Consider the following 11001-nt stretch of genomic DNA (forward strand, 5'->3'; position numbering starts at 1 on the left):
TGCTCCATTTTCTCCTGTCACCGTGCCTTATTTTACCTGATCTTCTGTATCTCTGCTTGGAGTTCTTTACTTTCTTAAGTTCTTTGAATTTATGGTGGCAGGACTGGCCGTTAATTTTCATCTGAGGTTAAAAAACATTTTTCTAGTGTGGGTACTTTACCTGCCACTTGTTTCCCATAATTTCCTCTTTTTTATAGTATCTTTCTACAGCTGTTGTGCTGGTTCTTTTTGACTGAGGCATGTGCTTCTTACATGCTCTGAAGGAAGCCCCTATGGGAGAAGCCAGGGCCGTGTTCCAAGTTAACAGAAACACACGAAGCTTTTGCATTTCCCCAGCCAATCGGGATGATAAACTGTCAAGCTGCTCACAATTCACCCTCTCTTCCAACCCGCCTTATCTGCTGCATCTCGAGAAGATGGCACGTCTGTGTGTCTCCCTGTACAGCTCAGCTCCCCTCTTACCCCAGGTGTCCAATGGAGAAGCGCCTGCTACCGGTCTGTGCACCCTCCTCTCCCTGTCCCAAACAAAGGACAGTTGATTTTGCCTGCAAAATCCAATTCTGGAGAACCGTTTGAGCTCGAAATCTGAAGCCAAAGATCTCCTTTCTTAGCATCTTCCTATACCCACGCAATCTTCATTATCCTTCTGTCCTTCCTCACTTAGTATTGGGAGCATAAGGAAAAATGACCTAACTTTAAACATCTTAATTGTCAACATTTATGTTACCCTTGTCCCTTTTTCTCCATGTCTTCCCTGTCCTATCAAACTTTTATCTCCCACTTCCCCTGCCTTTGTGCAACTATTGCTTCACAAATGCTTTACCCCAACATGTGAAAAAAATGCCCCTAAGGGGCGCCTGGATGGCTCAGTCGTTAAGCATCTGCCTTCAGCTCAGGTCATGATCCTGGGGTCCTAGGAGTGAGCCCCTCATCAGGCTCACTGATGAGCAGGGAGCCTACTTATCCCTCTCCCTCTGCATGCCGCTCCCCTTGCTTGTACACTCTCTCTAATTAAATTAAAAAAAAAAAAAAAACTTAAAAAAAAAAAAGGTCCCTAAAAAGAAAAGGCTGTAAACATCATTTTTACTTATTTTAAAACTGTGGATATTACAATGTCAGGGGTCTCCTAAGATGTATATATGCAGGGCGCCTGGGTGGTGCAGTCAGTTGATCATCCAACTTTGGTTTCGGCTCAGGTCGTGGTCTCAGTCATGGGATGATAGAGCCCAGCATTGGGCTCCACACTCGGTGTGGAGTCTGTTTGAGATTTTCTCTCTCCCTATGCCCCTGCCCCCGCCGCCCCCACACGTGCTCTTTCTCTCTCAAATAAATAAATCTTTAAAGAAGCATATATGCAATATAAAATATTTATGAAGACATGACCACATCTTCACTTTCAAATGCTTTCATGAATAACAACATAAGTTACCATTCACATTACACACATCTTACATTTTAAAAAAATTTAAAAGGTACCATGTCTATCTTGTTATGAGACACTCCTTGAGGAAGGAACCTGTGTATTCCACTTTTATTACACACAGTGCTAGTACCAGAACATTAAGGTGAATGTGTGTGTGTATATATGTAATTCTTTTATTTTTTTTAAGTAGGCTCCACACCCAGCATGGAGCCCAATGCAGGGCTAGATCTCAAAACCCTCAGACCAAGACCTGAGCTGATGGGACACCTGGGTGGCTCAGTTGGTTAAGCGGCTGTCTTCAGCTCAAGTCATGTTCCCAGGGTCCTGGGATCAAGTCCCACATCGGGCTCCCTGCTCAGCAGGGAGTCTGCTTCTCCCTCTCCCTCTGCCCCTGCTTGTACACTCGCTCGCGCTCTCTCTCTCTCTCAAATAAATAAATGAATAAAATCTTTAAAAAACAAAAAGACCTAAGCTGCTATCAAGAGTCAGATGCTCAACCAAATGAGCCACCCAGGCACCCCTGTATATATGTAATTTTTTTTAAAGCCCCCAAGTTATGCAAATCAACAATACCACTCCAGTCAGTGGAACATTTTCTATGATTGTTAATATAACCAAAATTAGCTAAGCAAAATCCTGAGAGAATAAACTTAATCTTTTCCATTTGTCCTCCCTTCAAGCCTGTTCCTGACTGATTATTGTTGATCAATGTCTGCAGAGAAGTCCTGCCTTGTCAAACTTTGAGATGAATTCTGGCATAGTACCCCTTCAGCTCCTGGCTCAGAGGCTAACCAATCAGCTCTGGCATCTTGGCCTCAGGCAAGCCAGACTACCTATGGAACAGAGATTCATTCCTTGTTCAAATCACAGCATCTCCAGTAAGTCTGTATGAACCAGGTTAGGACAAAAAGGAATAAAGCAGCAGCACTTTTATCCAGTGGTCCCATGGAGGAATTAGTCCTCTCACTGTCTAGAAAAAAGAAAGGAGGAAGTTAAAACCAGAAGAGTTTTATATTTTAAATTCCCCTGCACAGTCTTGCGAGGGGAGGGACTGGTGGAGCACTGCAAAATTCTAAGTGTCTACCACAAACCCTTAGGCGTACTAAAACACTTAAGAGTCTTTTTTGTTGCCAATTTCACATCTGCTAACAAAGGCTACAGAAGGTTACTAAGTATCATCATTGTGCCCAAAATACGTAAGTATGTGTCCAATACATCATATCTGGTGAATTAAACGAAGAGATTCCTGAAGAGCTGCCACAAATACTAAGAAGTGAAAATTTATATGCCAGTCAAAATCATTATGTGCCAAATAGATAAAATAACTGCTTTAAAATCTCAGAGGCATCAACACAGGCTGAGAAGGCAAGCATTCGTCCCATGTATATTTCAGGTACAAGGTGGTCTTACTACCAGTATTCTTCAAAAAGCATCAGGTATACTATACCTATATTTCTCTCCTCAGAACCTTAAAATGTTTTCTAGATGCTAAATCTTAAAGCACGATGGTCAGTTAGATAAATATTAGGGCAAGATAAATCCCTATGACTCTGCCAATTCTATTCAAAACCAACTCTGAAACATGCAACTAAGTGAAACAGAAGCCTAGGAACTGCTACTCATCTTTCGCCCTAAAACAGGGCAAATACCACCTGTAAACTCAGATGTATCAGCGTTCTTGTATCAGGTACTGTATCTAAGTCAGGTAGAACAAGAAAAAATGGGCTTTAACTAGTACATTATGGTACTTGGAGTCTGACTACAAGAAGCTTCTAGACCACAAAAATGGGTGTAGTTGAAAGGAATCAAGGGAATTTTTTCCTCTGGGTCTTTAAAAGGCAGAGGAATGAACATAATGACATTCTGAGGTAGCTTTCTGGCCTGGGGTCCTGATTCCTCTCTTGAAAATATAAATCACATTTATATTAACACCTAATAATTCTCCTTGATTATATTTCAATTATACAGATATAGTAAAGATGATGATTAAATAATAATAGCAACATTTCTAAATTGCTTACCATGTATGTCCCAGGCAGAGTTCCTAAACCCATTACATATACATTAACTCATTTAATCTTATTACCTTCATTTTACAGATGAGGAAACTGAGGCACAGGTGTTAACTTGCCCAAGGCCACACAAACTGATCTCAACACAAAGTACCTCAAAGGGGCTATATGGTAATAGAGCTTTGTGCATGGGATGGAAGAGAAGAATCAATGTTCAGTGCATGTAGATGCAAAAAAAGGATAAGATTTCTGCTTCTGGTCAGCAGATGTCAAGGTAATCCCAGGGTAATGTTCTTAGAGTGCCATCTGTACCACCTGTTTCTGAATCCGCCGAGTGTCTGTTAACTTCAGGGGAGGAGCCCAGGAATGTGCAAACCCCTCAGGGGAGTCTCAGACACACACTAAGATTTAGGGAACCACCACTCCAACACCAATGCTGCTGTACGCCCCAGCAGAAACCACAAGAGGAGATGAAACACAATACTGATTATGGGACTTCTCACTCCAGGTGTAGTTGATAGAATCCAGTTCTTTACTCTGAAACAACTCCCAAATGTATTCAGATGATGGAACACTTGAAAGTCAAGTTGTTCTTGAAATGCAAATAAATTTAAATCTACTGAACTACAAATACAAATGATTTTACTACAGGAAAAACATGATTACATTACTACAAAAAATTTAGAAATTATAATCATGTATTCTTATGTCGGTGTCTCCAGAGTAAAAAAGATGAACATTTCTGGACTTTTTCACCCATGTTAAAAGCTGCGTCCCTTTATTTTGCCCTCTGCTGGCAATCATTATCAACAGCAAGCAGGAAACAAAGATCCGAAAATTCCAATAACTTTTAAATTCCTCTAAACTGTGAAGTCTGGCACCTCCTTGGTAAAAGTCTTCTCCAAAACTGAGCCTAAAAGGCACTGTGTTAAAGTGGTATTTACTGCTCACCAGCCCCCAGGCACAGATTCTTTTCATCAGGGTTTCTTAACTTGAGGTCCATGAGCTTGAATTGGAAAATCACATTCATATTTTCACTAACCTCTGACTGAAATTTAGCATTTCCTTTTATTACGAAGGGAGGCAGCTACTCACAGCCATGTCAATATCTGACTTTGTCACTGACCGAAATCAGATTTTTATCATATCACATTACTATAATTAAACATTTGAAATGCTATTTACCCTCATCACTACTTTAAAATTATAGCCATAGGGCGCCTGGGTGGCTCAGTCGGTTAAGCGACTGCCTTCGGCTCAGGTCATGATCCTGGAGTCCCGGGATCGAGTCCCGCATCGGGCTCCCTGCTCGGCAGGGAGTCTGCTTCTCCCTCTGACCCTCCTCCCTCTCATGCTCTCTGTCTCTCATTCTCTCTCTCTCAAATAAATAAATAAAATCTTTAAAAAATAAAAAAAATAAAATTATAGTCAATTACACTGGATGGTGTAATTTAATGAATTAATTTAAAAGTACAAGGGTGCCTGGGTGGTTCAGTCAATTAAGTGTCCGACTCTTGGTTCTGGCTTAGGTCATGATCTCAGGATCATGAGCTCGAGCCCCATGATGGGCTCTGCGCTCAGCAGGGAGTCTGCTTGAGATTCTCTCGCTCCCTCTGCCCCTCACCCACCCTCTAAAAAAAGTACATATTACTATAGCTCCACTTTTTTAAAAAATGTTTTTGATAACTGTAATTCAATATAATCGATTTCCTTCATATTCCTATGTTTTTTATGCATTTGAAAATGTAATTATGAAAAGAGGTCTACTGGCTTCAGATTGCCAAAGGTGTCCACGGCATGCGTACACACATACACATGTACACACACACACACACGTGTTAAGAACCCTGACCTGGACAGATTGGTGCACAAAAATAGTTTTAAGGGCGCCTGGGTGGCTCAGTTGGTTAAGCGACTGCCTTTGGCTCAGGTCATGATCCTGGAGTCCCGGGATCGAGTCCCGCATCGGGCTCCCTGCTCATTGGAGAGCCTGCTTCTGCCTCTCTCTCTGCCTGCCTCTCTGCCTACTTGTGCTTTCTCTCTGTGTGTCAAATAAATAAATAAAATCTTAAAAAAAAAAAATAGTTTTAAGATACTGTGTCATCGGCATCATGCAAGTGAGTTAAGATAGAAGTAAACTGCTTATGGTGTGATTACTGGGATTATTAGTTTATATTTCACTACCAAAACCCACGCTTCCTGTGTGCCTGGCACCCACACTTCCTGTGTGCCTGGAACAAAGGAGTTCCATCAGGTTGCTAAATGAAAGGACAAACTTTGGGGTAGAGTTCCTATAAATGAGGTTTGACCCTAGTTACTTCACTGATTTCACCAGCAGCCTATCTGTGGCTCAGTTCCTCCTTTCTTAGAAATGGGGCTGCTACTGCTTACCCAAATTGACTCTGAAAGACCTTGCAAGAAGAAAGGGGCCATCGATTTGTGTAAAAAATCTCAAGCCCTTTGAAAGATATATTTACTTTTTTAAAACATATATTCTTAAGTAATAGTTATAGTAGTCTCAATTTTACTAACACAGACCCAGTTTCCACATCAGGACCTTGAATTCCATTCCATTCTGCTGTCCACCATGGGGTGTAAGGAAGAGCGAGCCATTACAGAAAATGAAACTATGTCTCACTCAGGATTCTCTGCTTTCTGTGGACAGTGGGTGGACTTTAATATCAGTGTGTAGCCCCAGGGATTTGTGTGTAAATTGTGTGTGTTATGTCTGGGCAATGAGAGTCTGTCGCTTTCATCAATTGGCTCAGTCAGTTAAGCATCTGCCTTCCACTCAGGTCATGATCCCTGAATCCTGGGGGAATCCTGGGATGGAGCCCTGCTCAACGGGGAGTCTGCCTGTCCCTTTCCCTCCCCCGTCCTAACTCATGTGCTTAAGCTCGCTCTACTCTCTCTCAAATAAATAAATAAAATCTTTAAAAAAGGGGGGGGAGGGTTCCAGAAAAGTTGAGACCTAGACTCTAAATACTTCTGGAAAACTGTAAACAAACTCACAATGTACAAATGTTTTTTGACAGGACCTTTATGTGTAAAAAAGAACTCTTTTCCTACAACAAACTGTGGGTGAGAGAATAAAATTAACCTGTGCAACACCTTATAGCTAGTCAGTGGACTAGACAGAACCAAACTCCACCCGGCTTTCCCCCCTGCACCATGCCTATCACTGTCCACACAGTTTCATTCTTCTTAAGTCATGGTGTTCGTGGTGTCTCAAGCAGGAGTATAAGACTTTAAACACCACTAGCCAAGGCCCTCAGTTGCTCTGATCACTCTCACAGTGTTTAATACAGTAAGTGGAAGAGATTAAGGAATAAAGGAAAGAAAATTCTTCCCACTGACATATTCAACAACTTTCAAAAATAAATTCATGCTGCAATGTCAGCTTAAAAGCTTCCTCCCGGGGCGCCTGGGTGGCTCAGTCGTTAAGCGTCTGCCTTCAGCTCGGGTCATGATCCCAGGGTCCTGGGATGGAGCCCTGCATCGGGCTCCCTACTCCGCGGGAAGCCTGCTTCTCCCTCTCCCACTCCTCCTGCTCGTGTTCCCTCTCTCGCTGTGTCTCTCTCTGTCAAATAAATAAACAAAATCTTTAAAAAAAAAAAAAAAAGCTTCCTCCTACTGCCTGTGCTTCTATGAAAGATCCTCAAGTTGTCAATGTCCAGAAAGACTTACTACTCAAGGTTACACTTCTGTATCACCATGAAATAAGCCAAGAAAAGATAAGGAAAGTGTCATCCTTCTCTATTCAGAAAACAGTGGCAGGATCACGGTCACAGACCAAAATTTCCAAAAACAGATCACTTTTAAGAGGACAGATATGAGGCAGCAATAGCAGTGACACTCCTGGCAGACGGGCTGGGGGATCCATGAATGGTACCTGGGGGTGGGAGCAGGAGGCGGGGAAGCCCGCACAGTAAAGAGCCCTAACAGAAATCTAGTGTAGCCAAGAGTGTGTATGACCACCAACTGAGGCACCAGCATCTTTCTTCACAGCCATCCCTCTCTCCTCCCCTATCCGCCCCCCAAATGAAGCAATGCGGCGCGAAGGGAGAGGAGTGGAGTGATAAATGGCGTAGCTTTTGGGTGTAAAGTCGAGTTTGAGTGCCATCCCCCCCCCGAAATAGCTGTCTGACTCGGTCAAGTCACAACATGGTGCCTCAGTTTCCCCAAGAGTAAAATGGGGGTAATTACGCTTCTGATTACCCAGGAATGCTGCCAGGATTAAATGAGATAACGAGTGCGAAAGCTTCTGCACAGGGCCAGACACAGAGGAACCGCTCCGGGGGCGCTAAGGCAAGTCCGCAGCAGGGTCCTGGGGTCTGGGCTCCGGCCCGGAAAGGGTGCTCCCGGGGCCCGCTCCCCGCCAGCTGGGTTCCGAGCCCCTGCCCGGCCCACCTTGTTGTTGTACTCCTCCACGAAGCTGCCCAGCGCCAAGCGAAAGCGCTTGTCGGGCCGCACGCTCCAGTTCATGGCGTAGACGGTCCAAGGCGCTTCATACTTGTAGATCTCCTTCCGTTTGCCGTGCAGGGACATGGTGGCGGCGGCGGGGCCGCAGTGCGGGCCGGGACGACAGCAAGCTGCTGCGGGCCAGGCGCGAGTCAGGCGGGGAGCCGGGCCTGAGACTGAGGGGTCCGAAGGGAGGCGGGGCGGGGGCGGGCAGGGATGGCCTAGCCCGGAAGCGGGGCCGCGGCGACAGACAACGACTGCCGGGCCCGACCCCCAGTTTCAAACCTGCTTGGGCTCGGACAACAGCCACCTTCCGTTTGAAGCCCCGCCCCGCCCTCTCGAAACGGAAGCCACGCGACCCCCGTAGCGGCGCCGGCCGTTGGCTGCCTGACATGTCCTTTCGAAAGGTTCCTTCTCCTCATTGGCTAGTGCATCCGTAGCTTCTGAAACCCTTCGCTATTGGCGTAAGTGTTTGTCATTCCAATGACTTGCCCGGCCCAATTTCAGGGGGCAGGCGCTTTCTCAGCTCCAAAGGTGATTGGCTGAGAAAGATGTCAGTCAGGGAGATAACGGCGCACTGCGGGTGAATGGGGGCGTGGGTGGCCTAGAGGCTAGTTATCTAGCTGCGGCGGGGCAGGCCTCCGAGTTCTAGGCCAATTCTCTGAGAGTGGAAACCCCCTGGGTGACCTGCTCTGACTTCCTCTCTGCAGCTGCCATTGCGAGCGGTTTCTCCACGCTGTCCAGTGGAAATTTACATTCAGCCTGGCCCCAGCCAAACGGGAATCACCTTAATTTCCTTCTGGTGCCCACAGCCCTGTATACCGGGGAGCTGTTGTCCCAGTCCCCCCAAGGGCAGGAGGCGCACACGCCTTTGCAGACCGACCCACCTTTAGTCAGGCCTTCCCGCGCTTTCCTGGACATTCTAGAAACGCTCGGAATTTCAGGGTTGGTTTTCAGTTAAGTCCGCGGCCCTGCTTGCTTGGCCCTAAGTTTTTGTCGGTTCCCGTTCATTCCATCCCTTTCCCCGAAGCGGAGCCCAAGGCAACAGCTAATCAAGCCCTAAACAGATCTGTGTCCTCAGTTTGAAATGGAGAAGGGTCTGAATCTAGGTAACATCTCTTTATAATTTAAATGGTTTCCTATGATTTGCTTTCAACGCAATTAAAGGAGACTCTTAAGGAACTGCTAGGTGGTATCATTAAATATCCTTTTAAATATCGTGGATTGTTGAACAACTCAGAAAGAATTATGTGACTGCTGTATGTAACAAACCCCTTAGTGTTCCATCTGCTTACTTATTTGAACAAATTTTCTCTGCTTAAGTTTTTTAAAAAAAGGAAAGAAAAATAGGTATAAAAGTGTTGCTGAACCTTGTCTCACTCTAATAAAAAAGTGATATTCATCCACACACATGAGCTAATGAGAGGAAAATACCCTCCTTTATATATGCATTTCCAGTAAAATTTTAATTTCTATAAAAATTTGAAATATATTTGGGTTCCTGGCTGGCTCAGTTGTAGAGCATCCATCTATTGATGTTGGGGTCATTGAGTTCAAGCCCCACGTTGGGTGTAGAGATTAAATTTTTTTAAAAACTTTAAAAAGTAATTTAAAAAAATTTGAAATATATCTCTGTTGTTTTGAACAACTCTGTACTAATGAGTATAATCCTTAAAGCCTTGGTAAGGTTACAAAAATTTAATTTTAAAATTCATATGTATGTATTTGCTGCAAACAGTTATGATCAAGTTACTGATAATAGACCTTAAATCTGGAAATAAACTACATGTAGCATAAACTGTGGTGGAATAGAATGGAATTATGAGAAGAGAAAAAGGAATAATGTTAAAGAAGGGCTTATTCTCATGTTTTTATTTTATTTTTTTTAAGAGTTTATTCATTTGAGAGAGAGAGCATGAGCAGGGGGAGGGGCAGAGGGAGAGGGAGAGGGAGAAACAGATTACAGGCTGAGCAGGAAGCCCAACATGGGGCTGGATCCCAGGACCCTGAGACCATGACCTGAGCCCAAGGCAGCCACTAATCAACTGAGCCACCCAGGCGCCCCTATTCATGTGCTTTTAAAATGAATAGAAGATGCGGTGTGTATGTGTATATATGTACATATATATACATATATGTATATATATATAATGTAATATTACTCGGCCATCAAAAAGGATGAAATCTTACTATTTACAACAATGTGGATGTAACTGGAGGGTATTATGGTAAGCGAAATAAGTCAGTCAGAGAAAGACAATTATCATTTGGTTTCACTCATATGTGGAATTTAAGAAATAAAACAGAAGATCATAGGGGAAGGGAGGGAAAAGTGAAATAAGATGAAATCAGAGAGGGAGACAAACCATAAGAGACTCTTAACTATAGGAAACAAACTGAGGGGTGCTGGAGGGGAGGAGGGTGGGGGGATGGGGTAACTGGGTGGTGGGCATTAAGAAGGACATGTGATGTAATGAGCACTGGGTGTTATATGAGCTGATGAATCACTGAACTCTATCTCTGAAACTAATGATACACTGTATGTTAACTAATTGAATTTAAATAAAGTAAGTTTTAAAAAAAGAGAAAAAGAGGCAGCAGCTCTTTCTGCCCCCAGATCCTGTCCCCATGCTTTAATAAACCACCATTGTGGGCGCCTGGGTGGCTCAGTTGGTTGAGCGACTGCCTTCGGCTCGGGTCATGATCCTGGAGTCCCAGGATCGAGTCCCGCATCGGGCTCCCTGCTCGGCGGGGAGTCTGCTTCTCCCTCTGACCCTCCTCCCTCTCATGCTCTCTGTCTCTCATTCTCTCTCTCTCAAATAAATAAATAAATTCTTTAAAAAAAATTAAAAAAAATAAACCACCATTGTGCACTAAAAACAAAACAAAAACAAAAAGAAAGAAAGAAAATGAAGATGTGAAGGGTGCTTGGCTGTCTCAGTCAGTAGACATGTCACTCTTGATCTTAGGTTATGAGTTCAAACCCCACATTGAGCATGGATCCTACTTTAAAAAAAAAAAAAGAATGATGTTGGCTCTTTTTTTTTTTTTTTTAAAGATTTTATTTATTTATTTGACAGAGAGAGAGAGAGAGAGGGAACACAA

At 43.8% G+C, this 11001-nt stretch overlaps 1 protein-coding gene across 2 annotated transcripts in view; it reads right to left on the reverse strand.

The window, feature by feature from the left end:
- The window catches only part of DCAF7 (DDB1 and CUL4 associated factor 7), a 32769-nt gene extending 24569 nt beyond the window's left edge, over positions 1–8200 (reverse strand). For both annotated transcript variants that reach the window (XR_004683100.1, XM_035026317.1), the window contains exon 1: positions 7846–8200. Coding sequence is in view for 1 of the 2 variants with exons in the window: in XM_035026317.1 (XP_034882208.1) it covers positions 7846–7983 (138 nt within the window). In the remaining variant the exon portion in view is untranslated. The remainder of the gene's footprint in view (positions 1–7845) is intronic.
- Positions 8201–11001: the final 2801 nt, after the last annotated feature.

The sequence above is a fragment of the Mirounga leonina genome, unplaced genomic scaffold, assembly GCF_011800145.1.
Source record: "Mirounga leonina isolate KUSES-001 unplaced genomic scaffold, KU_Mleo_1.0 Mir_197, whole genome shotgun sequence".
NCBI lineage: Eukaryota > Metazoa > Chordata > Mammalia > Carnivora > Phocidae > Mirounga > Mirounga leonina.